Below are 24119 nucleotides of genomic sequence, written 5' to 3' on the forward strand. Positions count from 1 at the left end.
CCAGAGCAAAGCTCTCTTGGCTATTTTCTAAGAGATATAGGATAGATCATCCACTTTAAAAGAGTTATTAGGAACACAATAAGGAATTCTGATGAGAAGTAAGATTCCTATGTAGTCTTACTTAGTCTGTTGTCTGCGGCTACAACAGAGTATCTGAAACTGGGTCATGTATAAAGAAAAGAGATTTGTTTGGGTTCACAGTTCTGGAGGCTGGGAAATCCAAGATCAAGTACCTATATCTGGTGAGGGTTTTGTGCTGCTTGGTAACAGGGAGGAAGTCAGAAGGGCAAGTGGGCATGGGAGGAAGAAAGAAAACATGAAGGGCAGACTTGTTTCATAATAGCCACTCTCATGGTAATTAATTTGGTTCAGTGAGAGTCCAGGGTTAATCAGGGTGAGTATTTAGACTTTTTATAATTTTAGAAGAGAGCTTTAAAAAGTGATGTAATTCTAATGATACCTATCATGAAATCAACTAAACCCATAAAAATGAATGCTTCGTCTGTTTCAGAGTTTTACAAAGGAAGCAAATCACTAGTGGTTTGAATATGGTTTTCTCCTTTCAAAACTCAGGTTGAAATTTGATTGCCCTTGTGGGTTGTTGGGAGATGATTAGGTCAGTAAGAGGGATTCATGACTTTCCTACCAGACTGGGTTAATTCTCCTGATAATTCAAACTGAATTATATGGAATCACTCTTGTTTCAAAGTATATCTTTTAAAATATAGAAATACACAGACTTTTATCTCAGTCCTTTGTATCATTAAAATGTTGTATTGGGGCTGGGGTTGTAGCTCAGTGGTTGAGTGCTTGCCTCGCATGCCTGAGGCACTAAGTTTGATCCTCAGCACTACATAAAATAAATCAATCAATCAATAAATAAATATATTTTCAAAATGTTGAATTGGCATGGAAAATTAAGAATTATAAAATAAAACTTTTTTTAATAAAACTTTCTACTTGAATGAACTAGTGATAATATCTTACATCAGAATAATTTTTACCTCAAGGGTCCCTCATAAGCATGCTAAAGGGAGCCAGGAAGGCTGCGCACAGGCAAGCATTATCTGAAATATGTTCTGGTAAACAACAGTACAGTAAAAATTTTGGAAAGTACTGTGCTTAACAATGTTTAAACACATGATTATATCACAAGACCTCTCAGATGCTTCACCAGTTTATTGTAAATTACCACATGTGTGCATGTACATGAGAGAGAGGAATGAGATGTTTCTCAGACTTTTTTGATCATAAAACCCTTTTTCCATTGCATGGCTTATGGAATGCATGTTGGGATTGTCTATGCTTCACCACTTGCAACATGAAAAAATGTCTATGTCAAAATTTTAGATACGCTGTAATCAACATCTGAAAAACATCTACTGAACAACAACATATTAGACACCATTCTAGAAGGTGCTAAAACTGATCAAAACTCCTGCTTTTATGTAGCTTATATTCTAATGGGGAGCAAGAAAATAAATCAAAGAGTAAAATGTGTAATTTTACACATTTTACATTTAATTTTACATGTAATTTTATACAATTTGTATTTACTCAAATAGGAATAAATGTCAAGAAAAAATATCAGGGAAGGGTAATGTACATTACCCACTGTGTAAATACCCACCGTGTATGTGTGTATGTGCGAGTGTGTGGGAACATGCATATTTATAAGCCAGTGTTGGGAAAGGGGCAATATTTTTAGTAAAGTGGCCAAAGAAGGCCCTCAAGGGATAGCTGAGGACATAAAGGAAGTGAGGGAGGGAGTTACCACATAGCTGCAGGAGAAGCATGCTGAGGAAAGGGTACGGCAAAGACCCAAGGGCACATCAGAGACAGGGATCTGAAATTGGACTAAAACAAGGCCCTGTTTCTAAATGTAACTGTAAAGATTACACACTAGTCTTTTATGAGGCCTAACATTTTTTAAAGTCATGCATTTTTTATTTACATTTATTTTTATTGAAATTGGTATTTTTTTAAGGATGGATATGAAGTATTTTATTTTTTAATTGGATATAGTGTTTTATTTTGTTTTTTCTTTCCATATTTTTATTGTGCCACAACATTATAATTGTACCTAATCATGTTAATTTGATGTTACATGTTCATACATGTACACTATACAACAATATAAGTTGGCCACTAGCCATGCATGTTTTAGGTATACATAATTCACCAGTCTGGTACTTCACTGTAGGAATCAAGTCTTTAATTTGTACCCGTCAAACCCTGGAGGATCCCTGGGACGTTTTCAGGGACTTCATGAACTTAAATCTATTTTCATGAAAATTGGGAAATATTATTTTCCTCTTTTTTTGTTTCTTTCTTTTTTTTTTTTTATTTTGTGCTGTGTAGACATTTGCGCTGATGGGTTTTCACAAACATTTGCACAAAAGCTGTGGTAGCTAAAACTTTCAGAGCCTTGGCAAGAACCAGGGCATTTGGCACTATTAGTCACTGTAATCTTCACAGCCATGACCTGCCAGGGACAAAACTGCCAGCTTCACTGAACATGTCCTCGATGAAACAGCGAAAAATATTAAGTTGATTAACTATCAAGGCTCAAGTCCACATATCCTTTTCAGGACTCTGTGATAAAAATGGGAAGTATGCACACAGCATTCCTTCTGCATTCTGAAGACCTATGGTCGTCTAGAAGGAAAGCAATTGTGAGACTGAGATGTGAGCTGAATTAGCTGCTGCTCACTAAATATTTTTATTTGGGGAAATATATTGATTTTTGGTAAGGTGTTCTTTTGTTAACATGTAATGAAAATATGATATTTTTAATAAATTAATAAATACTTAAACTTTTTCCCATTTTTTTTCTAATATGATAAATATTGATAAATAGAAAACACAGACAGACAAGTTTTTGGTTATCCTGGCTGATTTCCAAAAGTATAAATGTTTTCTCGAAGAGTTTGAGAAGCACTATTATAATAAAATAACAAAGCCATCCATGGACTCGTATACACATATGTGCATGTATACACATATGTGGATGTATGTGTGTGCACACACGTTTTTTAAATTGAAATGAAATTCACAACATAAAATTAACTATTTTAAAGAGTACAAGTCAATGGCCTTTAGAGTGTTCACAATATTAGGCAACCACCATGCTATGGCAGGAGTCATTACGTCCCATCTTCATGACCTGGGCCCTATCCATTGATCACCTCTAATTTGCTTACATTTTAATTGACTAATATATAAGAAAAATTATTTCCAAAGTATTATATTATTACCAGTAAATATAGAAAGCCAATGCCACTTGCTAATAGAAAAAAAATGAATGAATCACCTCAAATCATTCAAAGAATTTATATTATATTGTATTATTTGTACAATACAAAAAATGTCCTAGTTTTTGGATTATAATAATAAGCAAACATTTTAATGAATTGATAAGCTGAGGATTTGATTAATTCTAAAAGTTAGGATTCATTACTTATTCTCTCTTCTCTGGAAAAGCTAGTGAAAATATTTACGGCTTTGAGTCATACACTACCCATGTAGCACTTGGCAGAGCTTTGAGATAATGGACAAGTAACATTCTTAGCTACAGGCTTGCTTTGAACATAAGAACCAAGTGAATTCAAAAACTATAAAATTGTTCAAAAAGTTACAATATGGCTTCTGAGTACATTAAAAAAACAGAACTACATTTAAGTTTTATCGCCTTTGGATTCTCTCTGTAATAAAAGAGATTGAAGATATAAGGAGGCACTTGACACTTGACTTCCCTCTTTTTGGGTGCAGAAATCACTCCTTGTAAATGAATTATTCTCTGTACTACCTCTTCTATGGTGACTTTGCCAAGTGCAAAAACAACCCTTCCCTTTTCCATGCCCCATTGATGTGATGTTTCTGTTCTTCCCACCAAGACCAGAAATTTATTTTTCCATCCCTTAAATCTGAGCAGACCTGTGACTTGCTTTGTCTAACAGATATAAGAATTCATTAAGTGGCTAAGAAAATGAAAAGACTATAATAAGTACTTAACACAGTACCTGACACATAGTAAGTCCTGGTTAAACATTGACAGTATGTATGCAGTAAGCAGCATGCACTAGGAATGTGGCTCCCTGTTTCAGGGACTTTGGTCTGCATTCCTCCCATATCCTTCTCCTCCCCTCTCTTCACTTGCCAACTTTGGGCTGGGTCCAGATGTTACCAGTTGATAGCAGGCCCAGCTGAAGGGCCTGCACACAGCACATTTGGTTAACACTTCCTGAGGAAGTGAGAATTAACTGGCCCATCCTTGGGTTCACTGCAATCCAAAAAACTCCAAGTCCACCTTAGAGTTCACAGTATTTATGACATAAGCTGGTGGGGCTAGTTTAATTTAAACCATCTCCATTGGGTAATTTTGTTCGCACACTCAAGAACTAGAAAAACAACTAAACATATTGAGGACCAATGGCTAAATGCCACACATGTACCATCTCATTTATCTTCCAAGTAACCTCCTGAACTCCAAATAAGATTATATATTTAACAGATGAAAAAACCAAGGCTTGCAGATGTGAATATTATGCTTGATTAACTATGTGGAAGGTGCTGTAAGAAAAAATAAACAAGAACTGATTCTTGTTCCCCAAAGTTCTAGCACTAAAGATCCTTTCCATTCCTTCTTTCCTCTGCGGACTCCATGTCTTGCAAGTGTTTATTTACCCATTCCACAGCATCATTAGTTTTGAAATACTAAAACAGTTTCCTGCTTTGGGGATCTCAAAGTACTAGATCCCCTGATTTGGAACAGTTGAACTAAACCTTATTACTTATTTTACATTTGAAGAAAGAGAATTCCAGAAAGTGTCAGTGTTTTGCTAAGGTCACACTGCTCCTACTAAAGAGAAGGCACTAAAATCTGCATCTCATTGTTTCCTGGAGCCATTGTTTTTGCCATTATATTGTCTCTGGAACATGGAGTTTGTCACAGGTACAATTTGAAACCAAATCACCATTAAAAGGAAACAGAATTAGGAAAAAGAATCATTGAGGAATGATTCTGTAGCTTCACACCTTTTTGGCTTAGTGATTATTCACCCCAAGGGAAGGAGTGAAAAGGTCTTCATTCTGGCACCAAGTAGAATAAAAAGGAAAGATCAAATGAATGTTTATAGATGACATCCAAAAATACCTAACAGTCATTTGCATATTACCATAGTAGGAGGTTTCATCTGGAATCTGTTAGTGTACTGGAAGAAACATCAAACTTGCCATTATTCTTTTTAATTTTTGAGTTTGCATTACAAAACAAAGTAATACCTTCTAGCTTGGCGCAATGTGAAAGCAAGCTTTGTGCAGTAAAGGAGGAAAGGTGAATTTGAAAGTCTGGTAAAACCTTGCCCAGGGAAGGCTAGAACTGAATATCTCTTATTTCATTCCTAGGCACTCACCTGTCCTGATTCCCTGGGGTCCACCAGAACAGCTGAAAAGAAATAGGGGAGAGTAAGGGAAATGACCATTAATGTTTATTGAGCATCCACTTTTTACCCGACAAACAGTGAAACAGGACTTAGAGGAGATGAACAGATTTAATCTTCACAGTAGCAATTCCAGACACAGAGCCAACTACATCAAGAAGCAGCCAAGCATGATGAACATGAATGTAGAGTTTGGAGCTGGGTTGGCTTAGGTTCAGAACCTGACTCTGTGCCTTCCTGCCTGTGTGAGTCCAGCAAGTCACTCACCTCTCTCTACCTCAGTTTTCTCATGTGCAAAACAGAGATAACAATGCTCAATTAACTAGTATTATTGTGAAAATAATACTATTTCCTAAATAAAGAATTTAGATAATGCTCTTGTGCATGATCACAATGGATAAGTATTACATAAGATTAACATTTATGAATAAGTCAAGGCCCAAAAAGGTCAAGGAATGTACCCAAGTTTATACAACTAAGAAGTAATCGAACTTAAAGTTTGACCCTTTCTCTTTCAGTCAACCTGAGGCTCACAGACTTAGCAGAAAGGATACCAGGTAGAAGTAGCCTCCAGGCCATAAACCTCATTATGTCCCTTATAAACTCATCTCTGCAGCACTAACCTGCACATCTTTACTTATTTCCACCAAGAATTGTCCCCTGGGGTCAAGCCACCAACTTCCTCAAGCTTCTCCTCCCAGGTTTTGCTCAGGATTTCCCAGCAAACTGTGCAGCTGTCCATGCAAATATCCCCACTCACACAAGGCCAATGCACAGTGGTCGAGTAATAAACCAGTTAGCAACTTTCAAAGGACTTTCAATCCACACAATGACAGGAGGAGGAGAGCACACATTTAGACATTAATTTGTCTAAGAAATTGTGGCTAGTTTTGTTAGGAGACTAAGAATTTAAGCCCTTATTTTCTGTGTTAATGTTTATTTTATTAATGTATAAGTAACTCTTAAACTCAAGTACATAATTCTGATTGTCTGTTGACTCTAAAACTAGTGGTTTTGAAATCCTCAATATGTTTTCCAGAGGTTCAGATACCAAAAAAGGAGAAATCATCACCATCATCACCATCACCACCATCATCATCATCATCATCTTCATCAAAGCACACACTCAAATATTTTTATTATGTACCAAGTATAGATCCAAGAGTTTTACATATACTATTTAATTTGATTTTCAAAATCTCCTACAAGAGGAATTCAATTATTCTTCCCAATTTACATGAAGAAACCAAGGCCCAGAGAATTTAAAGGACCTTTCCAGGAATCCTTATTCCACACATTCTTTCATGCTGATCTAAAGAAATCAGCCCAGATTTCTCAAACCCCTTTCTTGGGATGCAAATACAGCCTGAAGTCATCCCAAATGTGTCCATGAAAACAACCCCTGCCCAAACCTCATTTGAAGGCTTTACGTTCTACTGATTCTTAATATAAATAACTACCTAACAAGCCCAAGTTTCTTAATAAATTCTTTTACTGGGTGACAAGCTACCTATTGATATGACCATTAATATAACGTGAGCATGGTTCTGTCCAGGTCTACCCAAGAGGGTGAATTCCAGCTTCACAGCATAAGCAGACTGCAATATATTCCTATATATTAGCTTTCCTTCCTACAAAAGAATAACAACATGTCCTCGTGCAATACCATGTAACTTGCAGTACCTGCCTACTGGTATAGTAACACCCCACTGCCACTGGGTTTGGCCTTGTGACTTGCTTTGACTGATGAAGTGCCTGTGGAAATGACTCCTTCTAGTCTGAGCCAAAAGCTGTAAGAACCATTGCCAGATCCTCCCAGCTCTCTTACATGCTCCTGCCATGCAGCAGCATAGCCCATGTCTATATTGCTCCTTTAGCTCGCATTCCAGAACGCAGGTGGCACTTGGAGCCACAGCTGACTTTCAGCAACTTGTAACCAGAGCAGGAAATCCATCTTTGTTGTTGACAGCCACCCACGCTGGGTATCTCTGCTACCACAGCATAACCCAGTGAAAGCAGATTGATACCTAGAGGTACCTGAAATGATCCTGAAAATCTGCAAAATGTCTGCTGGTCACCAAACTACAGGAGGTTCCACAAGCCACTCTGAGCTCCCACTGTGTTAAGAGAAACAAAATTCTATGTTGAGGGAAAAGGAACAGGAAAGCACAAAGGGCCTGTAGGAAACGAAGTGTGAAGGAAGAACACATCAGAGCAGCAGAGTGACTGAGCAGAAGCCATCAACATAGGAAGGAGGACATGAATAATAAAGGAACACCATGAATAACACAGCATCATGTACAAACAGGAACCAGGACAATAGGGAGGATGGGACAGGAGCCCAGGAGCAGATAACCAAATGACAAAAGCACTGTCTGAAAGATGGAGAAAACCTAATGTAGATAAGGAGAGGCCAAACCCTGCTGAGGAAACTGTGGACAGTTTTGAGAGGAAAAAGAGCTCCGTCCAAACCTGTGTTTCCAGTAGCAAGTCCTGTGGAACTGCCACTGATGTGGTCTTGTGCCCAGGCTCATCCCAAGAACACCGCCAAGAGCCCTCCATTTCCCACAAGGCAGCCAGCCCTGGAATCCTCTGCTCCCACTTCCTCCCTAAACCTGATCCCATATTTAGGTCCTCTCCATGACTGCCAGGCCCCATGAAGCCACAAGACCATGTGTTTTGTATGAGCGAGAATAAGGAACATGAAGTTCAACACATTTTAGAAACATGTTTCAGTCCAGACCCTAACTTATGGGTAAGTAGAACCAATGGCTGATGGATTCTATATGTTGTAACTGCAGATTCCTTTTCCTCCCAAACCAATTCTTCTCTTACCTGAAATAGGATAGCTATAGTTTTGTTCCTCTGGCTTAGATTTTAACATCCGGGTACCTCAGGCGTCTCTCTGCAGTGTGACTGCAGTGAGGCATCACCTCCTGGGGAAGCACTGCATTTCTCCTACCTATGAAGCCTGCAAATTCTCATGCACCCTTGAAAGGGGACATGAACAGCGTCTCCTGGCAAATCCATGTTCTATATCCTCAAATTGTGTCCTGGGGGTGGGGGTGGGCAGTGGAACCGGCATCACTTGGGAGCTTGATAGAATCACAGGTCCAGAATCTGTATTGAATCAGAATGTGCTTTACAGTCTCTGGATGACTCCCACCCTCATGAAAGTTTCAGTGGTGCTTCTGGAATGACCACTCATCCTGAAATTAGTTTATTATGTCCCTGGAATGTGTTGAGATGGACATATAAGCTAAGATTCTTGGGCACAGCATTCTAGAAACTGAGCTCCAAAATTCATTAATTATGTGTGCTAGAGAGAGCTACTTGATGTCTCTGAGCCCCATTTCCCCTCTGGAAACTGGGCATAATGATGCCTGTCTCAGAGGACTGTGGTCAAGGAGAAAGGAAATCACATAAGAAGCTGCAGGGTTAGATGCTAACTTTTGCTTGCTGACAAGGAGCAGGTTTTGCTGAGGGGTGAGTGACAGGGATGAGATGTGGGATGAAGTCAGTTTGAGGCAATCAGGGCAGGAGAAAAGAACTAGCAAATGATACTAGGCATGGCAAAACATTAGCTTAATTTGGTTGTTCCTGTCTTTTTAAAAAGCTGAAATGTATTTAGAAAGGAGTTCCACAGCTAAGAGTTTTGACACACAAGGATTTACTTCCAGAACGTCCTGCCCCACAGCAAGCTAATTATTTAACAGATGTGCATGATTTAACAGCTACACTGCAGAGTCTCTCAGAGTCTGTGATTTCCACTCCCACCCAACACTTATTAAAAAACATCTTCCCAAGCATATTTCCTTCAGAATATTTTAAAGCCTCTTAACACAGCATCTGTAAAGGAATTACCATACTGTGTACAAATCATCCCATTAGATAATAAGAATTATCTAAAAGAAAATCCTGTAAGGCATTGGGGCAACTATAAACCTAAAATTTCCACTAATACAGCAGGTCACACCTAGACTAACCTTGAATTCCACCTCCCTAAATTTTTTTTCAATTGTGTTTGAATATTTCCTCTTTTTCCCCCCCACCAATGTGAATTAATCAAGTTCTTAAAAAAGATTGAGGGGTCTGGGGTTGTAGCTCAGTGGTAGAGTATATGCTAATCATGCATGAAGCCCTGGGTCCTATCTGCAGCACATTCTCCCCCACCCCCATAAAGGTTTAAAGGCAATCGCATGGAACTCATCACTTCCATGGACAGGTCAAAGTCTCTGATGCATCTTCATCTTTGCACATCTTGAATGAACAATCCTATACCTCTGCCATGCTATGGCTATTAAAAAAAAATAAATGACTCCCTATTGCATCCATGCAGGATTCATTCAGGCTTTAAGGCAGTTAATTAATATGATCCAAATAAAGAAATAGTCAGGGAGGGGTCTTGGAATAAAGAGAAAAAGAAAATTTGGTGGAATCACACTTCCTTTGTAAGCAGAACGGCTTGTGTTAACAGGCATTTACTTCTTTTCCCACATGGAAATCCGAGCTGAATCAACGTGACATCCATGTTGCCCATTACAGGTATGTCAGATAATGCTCACAGGTTCCCACAGTGACCTGCCTCTCTGGAGCTTCCTTCCCATTACACATGGCACAGGTTCTCTTGAGTCTGGGGTACCCAGCATGTTTCCACCAATGACACATTCATTAATCTCACACTTGCAAACTGTACATCAGAGTCCATCACATGAAACTCACAACAGGCTTGTGTCCACTTGCACAGAGAAAAACCCAACTGTGGCATGCATGGAGTTCACCACAAGATAGTCTCCTCCTCCACTGTTTTATGCAGGAGAATACAAACTACTGAACTCTCAATAAGAACTTCCAATTATCTCCAAAACATGGACCAATTTTTTGTTTCCAAAGATGCTTGGGAATCAAAAGACACAGATTCTACGCCCAGCTCTCTTGTTAAATTAACTGGCTGTGTGTCCTTGGATAAAGCTAGATTTTAGCTCTCTGGTTTTATTCTCATCTGTGACAAAAAGATGGCAACATGAGCCCCACGCGAGTTTGATCAAATGAGATAAAGGTGAGAGAAAATATAAAGTGTGATACTGTGTTTCAAATCACCACCAACTGTAGTCAGCCCTCAATATCTCCAGGGAACTCTTAATAATGAATTCCACAGATGCTCAAGTCCTTTCTATAAAATAGTATGTATTTGCATACAACCTATGATATCCTCCTACATTCTTTAAATTGTCTCTAGATTACTTATAATACCTACACACTAAATGCTATATAAGTAGCTGTTCTATTTCATTGTTTATGGAATAATGACCAGGAAAAAAGTCTGTACATGTTCGGTACAGATGCAGGTTTTTTAAACTGTTGATCTGAGGATAGTCGAATCCACAGTTGTGTGATCCAGAGATACAGTGGGCCAACTGTGCTTGATGACAGTGCACTCAGGATCCCAGTGACTAAAACTAGCAGAGTAAAGATGGAAATGTTACAAGATGGCAGATGAATGAGGTGACATTTGATGATGATACTATACATGTGGACGGCTGACTATGTCACAGCCATTAGCTTGTTACCCCATGAAGCTCAGTCTGTTTGAAATAGCTGAAAAAGACAGAGAAAAGAAGAAGAGTGACTGCCCTAGTCAAATTCTACCTCAGGGTTTCAAGTAGCAGAGCTGTAACTGCACAGCACATTTTGTGTTGATTTTCTTGATTTAGCAGCCAAGTCTTAATTGAGCAAGCTCAAGTTTACTTGCTCAGATCCATGATTTACAAAATCAGCATACTAGACCCCTGATATTCTGTATAGCTTCTCAAATTTGTCAATAGCATAGACCTAGGTTTCAAGAGACCTGGCACCTATGTTTGGCTCTGTTGTGATGTACTATGGGCCTAGTTACCCTTTCTAAATCTCTCTTAGTTTTGAAATTTGGGGAATTCCATCCAAAGGTCAATTTGGAATTATTTATCAAAAAGTCATAGCTTAAGTTTTTGTCCCCAAAATTACATATTTGAAAAGTCATTTTAAGAATGTAATTCTAAAACAGAGTAAAATGTTTTATATACAAAGATAATTATTATGCTATAATTAATAATAATAAAAAGGACAAACAGAATGTTTAATCCTAGTAAGTCACCTTTACTAAACTGTATTCTATTATTTAAGATGTTGATCCTGAATGCTATATAGTAACATAGGAAAATGTCAAATAAAATAGGAAAATGTATGAACATCTTCTTTTAAAACTTGTGCACAGAGAAGAAAGACTTAAAAAAGTACTTGCTCAAACCTTATCAACAGTCATGTCTCAATGAAGGTGGACAATTTTTATCTTTAATTCTTATTTTTCTGTTTATGGGTAGTTTTTCAGCTGTCCTCTATTTTCTAGATTTGGTTTAGTGTACATTCATTATTTTTAAAGAAACCAAACCTGCAACACAATAAAGGAAGTCAAGACAAAGGCTAAAGTTATCTGTTTCAATGTTAAAGTTCTATGATTCTATAATAGTTACAAACGTAAAGGTCTGTGCTTCTGGAATTCTTAACAAAACTAACAGTTATGCTGCAAGAGGGCATAAATAAAAGATGACAGCAATAGAATGTTGTATTTAAACCTGAGGAATCCTGACGGCTGGATTCCACATCATTCCCTGAAGTGAAGGGTCAGGGAGTGTCCAGTGGGACACATAGCAATCAAGGGAGCTGAATATCCATCTTGCTGAGAGCAGAATACCAACAAAGGGGCCAGTAGGAATGTATGGCTCAGTGTTTACAAGATTCATCAAAGTAGTCTACATAAATGTTAGCATGTGAAACCCTTTCTAAAGGAATTGGTTTTTATAGAGATATCAGGCTTGGTCAGAAGGCTATTTTTGGTATAAAATAATTCCATAGAAATGAAAAATATATTTTTCCCCCACAAGGTTCAAACTGACCTAATGATTTGGAAGGATAATAAATTTTTCAAAATGTTTTAAAAGCCAGTTCTGGGATGGCATTTGGCTTTGCATCCACCACAGGGAGTGTATATCTGGAATTTTCTAGAGACTGGATCCAGGAGTAATGGCACTTCAGGCCACAGTCCAGGGGTGTCAGCCAAATGGCAAGCACGCAATCAGTTACAGAGCCACAAAATTTCTTTGCCTCATGCTTAGAGTCTTACAAAGCAGACTCACAATAAAATGACTGAAGAAATATTCAGCTAGAAAATAAGATATTTCCCTCTTATTTATCTTTTTCTATGAGCTATATGCATTTCCTAAGACCTTGCTTGTGGTTTGCCTACAATCTAAAGAAACATACAAACATACACACACACACACACAAATATATCACAGAAAGATGTTGGTAAACACTTAAAAGATAAAAACCTGAATCAAAGTTTAGGCTTGTATTGATCCACAAGAAATAGTTGAAAGACCGCTTTCTTTTTTTCAGCAAGAATACAGCTCTCCAAAAGGAAATGACCCTTGAAGTCTGTTTTTGTCATAACCAACAAAGAGTGAAATAGTCTTACCCTGTGTTCCCAAGGGAGGTAGCACACAAATCACACCAGCTTGCTAAGGAGCAGGGCAAAGATGGAAGTGTGAAGGATGGAGAATGGGAAATGAAGAGAGATATGGCCCCTTGCTCCAGAGAGGAGACCAAGGATCCTGCTTCCCTAGGGGAGCCGCTGGGCCCTTGTTCTGTTTTCTCAGACATGCCTGTGGCTGTGAACAGCTGATCTGTCCACCTGCTGTGACATTTCTGTCTTCTTAGAGCTGGGTGCTGGTCTGATCAGAACCTCTGACCACTTGCTACAGAAAATATGTATGTAGAATGCAGAGAGGACCAAAACACGTGGACATGAAGGGTGAAAATTCCACTTCCACCCTCTTTGGAGCACAAAAATCCAGCATGAATATTTCTCTTTTTGTACTTCTTTGTTAACTGGCAAAAGATCTTTTTCCTTTTCTTTTCTGTTTTTCCTTGCAGTCCCATCCCCTTCCTGATATTTTTCTTGGGGACCTTATTTTTCATACCTGTGGTCATTGCTACAGCTCTTCTGGAGTCCAGAACCAAATTAGTTCTTGACTCAGGATGGGAGTGGGGAGCGGGGGTGTGCACATCTTGTACATGTCGAGGCCTATTTATGCCGCCACACATCAGGCTAGTATTTTTAGCACCGTCATCCTCCTCCATCCTGACTCATAATCACTTGTTATAAAACATGACATACCTGGCTTCGCTCAAGAATAAGGCACAAGAGGCCTCGCCAAACAACCAAAGGTTATCCTCTACACCAGTTCTTATTTCTTTTCTCCTTTTTTCTATTTTAATTATCTGAGCTGGAAAATTTTCTGCAATCACTCAAATGCCACACCTTAAACAATCTTTTTCCTCATTTATTCATGGCAATTACTATGAACATGAAACACGTACTTGGAGTCAATGATGGTGTGTCACCCAGGGCTGCACAGATATCTAGCACTATGTACACTACAACAAACGCAGAGGCACTTGTTGGGGGTGTCCATCTGCTTTTTCCAGGGCCTATTTGATTTTGGTTTTGTTTGTGCAATTCTCCCACAAGTTAGCAGCAACTACACCTCCATTTCTATCATCTGCTTCTGAGAAAAGCAACTTTGGGAATATTGTGTCAAAGTACATTTGAAATAATAACACCAATAATGGTAACTGGCATTTGTGTATCTTTGCTGTGTTCCTGGTATTGCTCATAATAATTTTCAGATATTATCTCACAAATATAAGAGTCTTATCTTATGCAAGATAAGAGTTTGGGGGATTTTTCTGTGAGAAACATATTGATGGGGTTTCAATAATCAGTTCCAGGTGCCTGAAGGAGAGCTGCCTTTGCCTACTTCCCTGTTTTCAGATGACTCTGGGTAGACTTCTGTTGCCGGAGAAATGAGCTCAGACATAGAACCTGTTGCCCTTACAACTCATCACATCCTAAATTTTGGATTTTCTTATGGACCTCACCACTCTTCAAACTTGCTTGCCCTGTGAATCCTCTGGTCCCTCCCTTTTCTCCTATCCCTCCTGCCTCCAACTGCCTTCTTTCCTTTCTCCCATTTCTTCACTCCTACATGTGTGTTAAACAGAGCCAACAGTTTCCTGGGACACTGTGAAACTAGACCTGAGAGCCAGAATCAGCTCTGCACAATTGAGAGGTGTGTTCTGATCCCATGTCTTCTCCTTCCCAGCTGTGTCCCCTGAAGTGCATTCACCCCATCTTACATTCAATCAATCAATCAGTCATCAAAGTAATCCTGAAGGACTCCAACAGGAGAGTAGCAACAATGAAGAAAACTGTGAAACCAAAAGTGCTAACAACCTTGACTTTTAAGCTATCTTCATTTTTTCTTTCTTTCTTTCTTTTCTTTCTTTCTTTTTTTTTTTTTTTTTTTTTTTTTTTGGTACCAGGGACTAAACTCAGGGGCACTCAACCACTGAGCCACATCCTCAGCCCTATTTTGTATTTTATTCAGAGACAGGGTCTCATTGAGTGGCTTAGTGTCTCACCATTGCTGAGGCTGGCTTTGAACTCAAGATCCTCCTGCCTCAGCCTCCTGGGACGCTGGGATTACAAGCAGGTATCACCATGCCAGGCTAAACTCTTTTTTGAATGCATTCTTCTTATGAAAAATATACCAAATGCTCACAATATTTCTGGTTACTCTGAAAACTAGTCACATACCCTATCGTCCAAGTAGTTGATTGGTCATTTCTTTTTCTTTCAACTGGTCATACAGTGAGAAAAATCTCACAATTTATTCAACAGCCTAACACCATATTCTTTCCATAAAATATTTTCAATAATATTGGTTGATTATTTGATTGTTCAAGGGTTTCATGTAAAACAGGCAACACAGAGAAGTGAACCCCTCTTGGATCAAAGGGAAAAATCTATGTGTAGTTCTCATGAATTTACCACCCAAACATTACTATAAACCTGCCAAGTTGTGCACTTGTAGTTTAAAGAGAATTAAGCGTTGCGGGAGACTCTGTGGGAACCAACACTGAGAGATTAAGAGAGGCTCCTGGAATTGCAGTCAGGTGACTGGGGAGCAAACGCTGCTCTGTTCCTGGCTAGAAGCTGTGCATTTTGGGCAAACCTCTTACCTCGATGAGTCTCAGTTCCTTCAACTGAAAAAAAAGAAAAGACTAATCTCTACCTCATAAGACCATTGTGAGAGTTAAAAGAAAAAAAAAAAGTATCTCCTAGAGCTAAGGTTAAAACAGATATTCAATAAATTCCAGTTAAACTAAAGGGAGCTGAGAATTGTCCCTGTTTCTATGACTTGTGAAGAGAGCTCCCTGGCCCTTTTGTCCACCAGTGGTCCTTTTTGCATTTTAATTTTGTAGATGGAGGTCTTATTCTGTCAGTATATGCAACCTGCAATATCCCAAGGACAGGAATGCTATTATTGTTTGCATCTTACAGACAAGGAAGCTAAGACTCAGGGGCCCAAGTAATCAAGATTGTGTGTCCAGTAAGGAAAGGCTGAGTCAGGATCTGAAATCAGACCTGGCTCCAGAACCCACACTGTCAACCACCATCCTGTCCTGCAATTCAGCAGACAGGAAGTGGGGAGAACAAAGGCTCTCCTGAGCTTCTTCCAAACACTAAATTCATGTTCCCTGAAAATCTTTTAAAATCTGTTTCAGGGAAGGTGACTTCTACCATGGGCTACCTCATGATTCCCAGTTTTTGGGCTCTAAAGTAGGAACATGTGGCTATTATTGCTCCAATTATCAAGGATGAGAAGACAGATAAGCTTTTGACTGTGCTGACATTTACCCTGGGCTACTTGTTTTGAAGCCTCCACATGATATTCTCTATTACTAAAAGAGCTAATTCTCTAATATGAGTAGATGAACCCTGAACTAGACAAGACCTGTTGCCAAAATATATTCAAGATCAAATACATTATTATAAAATGTATTTATGTGCTCTTACCAGTAGCCAAAAAGATAAGCCACTTATAATAAAATAGACATGTACATCAAAGCAAAAAAAAATATTAAAACAAGTGCAACGAGGTAAAAACTAAGAAAGAAAAATTATTTCAGAAATACTAAGCTAAGGAAAATTAGCACTAACATAGCTTTGAACTTCCTGGCAGCCCAAGCAAGAACACAAAATGCATGGAACAAAAGACATGCAGTTTTTCTAGACACTATAATTTCAAAAAGACTCTTGCTTCATGGCTCCATGCATTCTACAAATTCTTACAGAGCCTCAGGCACTGTACTAGGGAAGCAGAACCATACAGAGACCTTGATTCCTACTCTCACTGAATTGGCATTAGTCAAATATGCCCCATAAGCACATAATGACAAACTGAGATAAGTGATCTAAAACCATTGCTTAAAATCTGACTTAGAAGTGAGCAGAAATGGACAACAGGGTCATACTAAGAGTGTTGTCCATCCTTCTAGAAGCAATGCAAAGTAGTTTTAGAGGCAGTGGAAGAGAGCTGTGAACAGTGGTTTCAATATTGAGTGCTTAGTGCTTCCTGTGCTCCCTGGTAGCTGCATGAGAATGGTTTGCAGAAGAACAGTGTGCTGGCTGGTGCAATTACCCAGCTGGCTCAGTGATGCTTGGAATACAGTACCTGTGAACAGCCTGAGTTTTCTAACCCAGACTTTCTGGGTCTGATTTTTCAGGGTCATCTAGAGCCCTATTAGCCTCATAAAAGCTCTCAGGAAGAAAGATTGCCTTTTCTTGAAGATCAAAGTCCAAAGCCCAAGGGCTCAGAAAGAAAGGGATTTGGGACATTTGCCAGAGATTCTGAGTAGCCTATTTTATGACCTCTGACAGGGCAGCTATTTATGACTGTACAGGTTGTATACTCTGCACAGATTCAGAGTGTACCATTCATAACAAAATACACATGAATGTTGCCTCCTGAATACAACATTCCTGCTCTTTCCTAGTTTCCTTTCAAGAAAAGACTATAAACTCCATGATTCTCCTATAATCCCAGGGTTCAAGAAGAAACAACGATTAAGGCTACATAGGGCCCTTTATCTCTCTGGTCTCACCTCTTTTGCAGCCCTCATCCAGTCCTAGGTATTCTTTCCTCATTCTGCTCAAGAGGTAGCATGGAGGGGTAGATATAAGGGAAGAATAAAGTCTCTGTCATCCAGCCACCTTGGCTTGCAAGTGCTCCTCAGACTTGTACCCCATACCCCAAATGATACCAATATCTGCTCAAATAAAATGATACACAGAAGCAAACAAGTCATACCAATGCTGTCGGCTTTTTACTTAGTTGACATTAAGTATTCCCCAAATCACAGACTAAAGAGTGCCCTTGCTCAGCTAATCTCACGTCCTCCAAGATTCAAACTGCTGTCTTTTCTCCTTGGAGACAAAGTAATCCACTCTGAGGTCTGTTTATACTGGAACAGTCTGGTTCTTTTCCTAAAGTACTGAGACTTATAGACAACCCCCAGCCTTTGGCCTGGATGCTAAGGCAGTGAGAAATGGAGCCGACTCCAGGACTACAGCAGTCAAGGGTCTGTTCCCCACCAGCTAAGTTGGGTGGCACCATACTCACAGAAATGCTTTGGACTCCCAAGGTTTCTGCTCATAATGATCTGGCATGAGGCACTGACTCAAGAGTACCTGCCCTCGCTTGCAATGGGGCTGGAGCTGGACCTATGTTCACTATGGAGAGCTCAGCAACCCAGATGAAACCATTCTCCAGCTTCTCCTCATTACTAGTCTTTACCACAGTGGTCCTTTAAAAGATACTTTTAAAACATCCTTGTATTGACATGCACCTTCTTCCCATATAGGACGCAGGAAGAATAATTTCCTTTAATTTCTGATCAAGGTGATTATTCTGCAGACATGCTGCAGTATTTTCTTTCTTCCTTTTTTTTTTTCAACAAACCCCCCCCCCCATGCTGTGTCCACTCTAATACAGTTTTTACATTTCAAGTTTTAGATGCGCTTTCTCATCCCTATCCCACAGACCACAGAGCACAGAAAACATTTAGGTCATCCAGAATTTTTCTCCTCTAGAAGTCTGGTATTGACTAACACCAAACGCTGACATGAGCCCTTCATCTGCAGCTGTCACTGCTGAGGGCAGGTGCATCCTCTGGCCTGCAGTGGTGACTCTATCCTCACTTTCTCTTTGAAAATCATTCCTGGGACATTGGCATGCCGCTGTATTCTTCCAGCAGCAGCTGACAGGCCCCCTCCAAGTCAGGCTCATGGAGGTATGTGGGCTCCAGTGGTCCCCACCCATCAGCAGCTGTTTGGATTGCATCAGGTGGTGGCTTCTGGGTGTTAAGGGAGACTCAGCCACCAGTTTACCCCTGGCTCTCTATTCATCCCCAGATGATTTCTCATTTACATCACTTCCCCCTCCCAGCCCGCTCCAATGTTCAAGAGAACTTGAACCATGTACTTCGATGAGTTTGTTCTTGAATTGAACACTTTTCTGAACTGAACGCTATGAAGTTGTAGGGCATTTTCCAAATCAGAGACAAAGGCAGGAATTCCTCACTCTCCAACCCTTCAATTTCTCTTACCATGGTGTAACTAAAATGGAAAGCCAGGCTGATATTTAAAGATTGATCTGGAATTGTATGATTTGATTTCTGCCCCTGTTTCAATGCTGAATGAGCAGTGCAGGAAAAACCAGGTGGGCACTGGCAGGAGAAAAAGAAAGTGTGTTTTCACTCTCATTTCCATGAGTATCCAGATCAGAAAAGTAGCCAGGTTCTCACAACCAGATGAGTGAGCCCAGCTAAAAGGCATCACCCTGTGATTCCCGTCTCTACAGCTCGGAGTTCTCAGCTTGCTCTATTTTTTATTGCCCAAACAGTCATTGTGTGTCAATTCTATAGCTGTCTTTCTGTATTTGTCAAGAAGGTGCCATTTCTGGATACTGTGTTTGAAAAGAGTAATTACCTTCCCTACTATCCTCCACCTTCAACTGAAGATTTTTGTTTTGTTTTCATGAATTGGCTCCAGCCACCCACCCCCTCCCTAACCAGGCAGGAGCAGGTCCTCTGGAGGTGCATCCAAGCTCTGGCAGAGGTGATCCCTCTTAGGCCACACTTAGGGTTTACTTCTGCCACTTCTGAGAAATATTGAACATTTGGAAGGAAAGATTTGGGGAAAAAGAGCACAGGACAGGATTATGTCATTGAATCTGCCTCAAATTAAGAACCAGACTCGGCTAAAAAACAGAACTAAGAGAGTGGTTGCCCAACTCTTAACAATAATTAACCCCTCACTTCCTAATAAAAACTCAAACACACCCCTTCTCATCAAAGATTTCTGTTCAATCCAAGGGCCTGGCCAAGATCAGAAAGCTTCTCTCCACGTGGAGACAGATGAATATCAAATGTCTCATCAGAAAAAAGGAACACAGTTTCTCCAAAATTTTGATTTTTTATTAGAAATCATATCTATGGACAGTAGATATAATTTTGCATTTTATAGTTCATTTCAATTTATAGTTCCCTTTGTCAATTGAAAGTAGGAAGCCCAGATGATCATGAGGTTATATTAGGACTTCAGAAGGATCTCTATTTCAAATCATTAAAAGACATATATCATTTCTATAGAATATTAAAGCAACAAGTAAATATAGGGTGCTAGCAATTAGGCATTTTTTAGGTAACAGAGAAAATCTATATTAACTTCTTTTTTTTTTAAAGAGAGAGTGAGAGAGGAGAGAGAGAGAGAGAGAGAGAGAGAGAGAGAATTTTTAATATTTATTTTTTAGTTCTCGGCGGACACATCTCCGTTGGTATGTGGTGCTGAGAATCGAACCCGGGCCGCACGCACGCCAGGCCAGCGCGCTACCGCTTGAGCCACATCCCCAGCCCTATATTAACTTCTAATGGATACAGAGTCATGAAAAATTGTGTTCCATATGTGTACTACGAGTTGAAATGCATTCTGCTTTCATATATAACAAATAAGTTAATTAATTCATTTTTAAAAACTTCTAATGGAAAGCAACTTATACATAACTTCTAAATTCTAATTCTGGTTCTAATAAGGCTTAAGTATAAAACCATCACAATAAATTTCTTCTCCTTAAAATGCTTTTCCAAGGATTAGCCAAATTTTTTAAAATCCTATCATTTTTTCTATGAATAAAGTTCCACAAATGAATTATTATAATTATGGACTAAACTTTTTTCTCCAAGGAAAAGGTTATTGATCCTCTAGAGTGTTATCACTACTATATTTGAATATTGAACATTAGGTAAAAATTTATTTAAAACTTTTCATTTAAAAGGTTTATTTTTATAAAAAAAAATGTAACTTGTCAAGAAAAATGTGAGACTAAATATGACCAAAACACCTTTGCTGTAGCTAAACATCAAAGGCTGAATATAATTTCTGGCCAGGAACCCATTCCAAGAAAAGATAAAATTAGCTTAATTGTTCTTCTGGCCAATGCAGGAAACTGGTAAGAGAATTTCAAACAACAGCTTCTGTTCCCTGTCTTTTTTTTTTTTTTTTTTTAATGATGTAGAGCAATTGCTCGTCTAATGAAGGGATTCGTTAAATAAATTACACATTACTTTCAACTGATTACTCTGATATAGGGAAATTTCCATCCCAGCAATTGCTCTTCAGAAATGAGACAAACTTCTTGCTTGCAGCAGCCCCCACAATAAACACATGCTTACTGTTAAAATATTGATAAAGTAAACGTGATGGGAATAGAGCACAGGTGCAGTGCAAAGCTCTGCATTATCCTTGATCACCATAAATTTCCATCCTACACACACACACACACACACAAACATACACACACACCTGCCAAAATTCACTTAAATTTGTTAATATTTCTTGCCCATTATTCGGTAAAGAACAGAGCATGTACCAATGCCATCAGAGATGCAAAATAGTTACTGAGTTTCTGCAATAAGTATTTTTGCTCACCTGCTCTAATAAAACTATATGGAGGTCAATAAACACAGAAATGGTCACAAAGCTTCTCAATACTGAAACAGCCACAAACATTTAACTCTCTGGGAAGCTTAAGGTAGAAAACCAAAGTAATTATAAAGTACTAATCAACACTAATGATTCTTTTAAAGATACTTACAGTTTAGATCGCTATAAGGAGCCCACTTTCCTCTCTGCTGGGAATGGAGGTTTGGGTATCTTCAGGCCCTCCCTTCCCACACTCCCTTTGTTTTGCCAAGGTAAAGGAGTTTCAGTAATAAACTCCCAAATATCCTGCCTTGAGAGTAAGACGTCACCTTCACGCAGAGTTTACCTTTTGGTTTCAATGATGGTTTAAAGGCATCATAAATTATGCATTTCCTTCTATGCCAGGCCCATAAAAAGTGCTTTCATTGTTCATTAAAGAGATTGCTTCTAAACAAGCACAGGCTTTTTTTTTTTTTAAGTGCTGAAACAGAAACATTTCTATTATGTTTGTGAATGCTATGCTGAAGAACCAAAACAGTTTGAAATTAGGAAAGTATTAGAATCTGTTGTCCCAGAATGTGTAGCAATTGTCAACATACACAGTGAAATTATCAGTCACTGTTTAGCTGGCAATACAGTAAAACATACCAGGCCAACTGCTAGTCTCCTCCCAGGAGAACAATAGTCTGCAAACCTCACATCGCCAGCAACAGTTGGGGCTCTCCCCCTTCTGCCTCGGCCCCAATTTACAGATGTGAACAGAGATTAGGGACAGGATATACACTAGGATATCCCTTATTCCTGCACAGAACAAGCACTATTCTGAGGATAAACTGAACGTTTGCAGAATCCTCCCTAATTATCTCCTGACTTCCTCACTGGGGTTTTGCCACTTCCAGCTGAAGTACCAGCCCTCAGGAATTCTGTTCTTCCTTTTCAACAACAGATACTGCATCCGCACTAGACAGGGTTCTTTTTTTTCCAAGGAGGACCACACCCATTTATCCCCTATCCTTCAGGAGCAAACTGTAGTTTTGGCTGAATTTCCAACATCAGACCAAAGGTACCAGAGCTGGATACATGTGACTCCACTTTTAGCTGGGTCACAACCCCCACCCCCGCCAGTTCTATAACTTATATGGCTGTGGCTGGAAGGCTGTCGAGGCAGATTTATCACTTTAAGAACCAGCGTTCCAGAGATTGGGGGGGGGGGGGCGGGGGAAGGCAGAGTACAGCCCTAACACCCTGCCAACTAAGTGACAAAGTTGTCTTTTCCTCCTCTGCTGCGACACCCTTTCCTTTCCATCAGCGCGCGCGCAAACACACACACACACACACACACACACACACACACACACACACACAACCTTGCTCCCTTGACTTACCAGTTTAGATTTGGCGCGTTGCAAAAATTCTTCCATGTCTTTGCTGGGGATTTGAACCAGAGGTACCCTGTGGAGGGGGGCGCAAAGGAAGACCTTGGTCTCGGGGACATGAGCTGGATCTCCAGAAAGTGGTCCACCGGGGCGCAGCTGCGGGCTGCTACCTCCGGCTTCTCGGAGGCCGCTGAGGTTGTGGTTGCACCCTGAGCTATTTCGTCCCAGGGCTCCCCGCCCCACCCCCGAGCCCCTCCGCCTGCTCTGGGCTACCGACTCAGTCCTAATAAGGAAAGTGGGTGTGCCTCCCGGGAGCCCCAGGGCGCGTCCCGCACGCTCGCTGGCACGTGCCTCTAGGGGCCAGTGCTCCGGGGCGGGGGTTGGGGGGTGCTGGGGAATGGCGAGGGGTTCCTCGGCCAATCGCAGGGCCCCACTGCGGCCTCCTGACGTGGCGAGCCGAAAGATGCTGCAACCACGGACAGCGCCCAGAAGTAAGAGCCAAGTGCAAGGGGCTGCTGCAGAGAGAGGTTCTGCCGCAGGCACCATGCTGCCAGAGAGGGAAGGTGGGAAGAGGGAAACAGGCCCCAGGAGAGCGCCTGTCCTCGGCCAGCGCCTCCCTGGCTGGCTGGCACGGTACAGAGAGCTCCAGCGGTCACTTAATGAGCTGGTCTGCTGGCCTGACCGGGGATGCACTCAGCTAGATTGGCGCGGGGAGGGCGCGGGGGAGGTACTGCTGAGCTAAAAGCAGTACGACCTTGATGGGTAATGATCAGAAGTGTAGGCACGGAGGTTGTTCTAGGCTGCATCTTTTTTACCTACCCTCTAAATATGCCCATCAGCAACCGATGTCCGCCATTCTTTCCAACTGGATGCCCTTATGTTGGCCCTGGGGCTAATGCATAGGTATATCCTCCTGCAGTCCCTATCCACTCTCTCCTATGCCCAGGGAAGGTTGAGGCAATAGAACCTCGCTACTCAAAGTGTGGTCCGCAGACCAGTAACATCAGCATCACCAAGCTCATTAGAAATGCGGAACCATTCTGTCCCCTACCCCCAACCTACTAAATAAGAGTCTGTGTTTCTATGAGATCCTCATATCATGTCTATGTACATTAAAGTTTAAGAAGCACTGTGGTAAATACTTAAATTTGCAGTTATGCACCTATTTGAATTCATGGAGTTTTGTGTGTACTCACTAACCTTACCAAACTCCCTCCTACATTTGATTTTTTTGCATATCTGCCTGAACAACCCTTCTTGCCCTCTCCCCAGGCTCCAGTGCCTGACTAACTTGTGCTTCAAGTGTCAGCGTGAATAAGTGGTCTTAAGCCTGGCTGTCATTAAAATCATATCATAATCATGCGGGGCTTTAAAAAT

At 40.3% G+C, this 24119-nt stretch overlaps 1 protein-coding gene across 7 annotated transcripts in view; it reads right to left on the bottom strand.

Moving 5' to 3' along the window:
• PRUNE2 (prune homolog 2 with BCH domain) overlaps positions 1-23320 on the bottom strand; it is a 262656-nt gene extending 239336 nt beyond the window's left edge. For 4 of the 7 annotated variants that reach the window (XR_014020379.1, XM_081278891.1, XM_081278888.1 and 1 more), the window contains exon 1: positions 22752-23318. Coding sequence is in view for 6 of the 7 variants with exons in the window: in XM_081278891.1 (XP_081135017.1) it covers positions 22752-23288 (537 nt within the window). In the remaining variant the exon portion in view is untranslated. Of the gene's footprint in view, positions 1-22751 lie in introns of all 7 variants that reach the window. The other 3 variants (XM_081278889.1, XM_081278893.1, XM_081278892.1) reach the window with 2 other exon arrangements.
• Between the last annotated feature and the right edge of the window lie 799 nt (positions 23321-24119).

Source organism: Spermophilus citellus, assembly GCF_964194105.1.
Source record: "Spermophilus citellus genome assembly, chromosome: 2".
Lineage (NCBI taxonomy): Eukaryota > Metazoa > Chordata > Mammalia > Rodentia > Sciuridae > Spermophilus > Spermophilus citellus.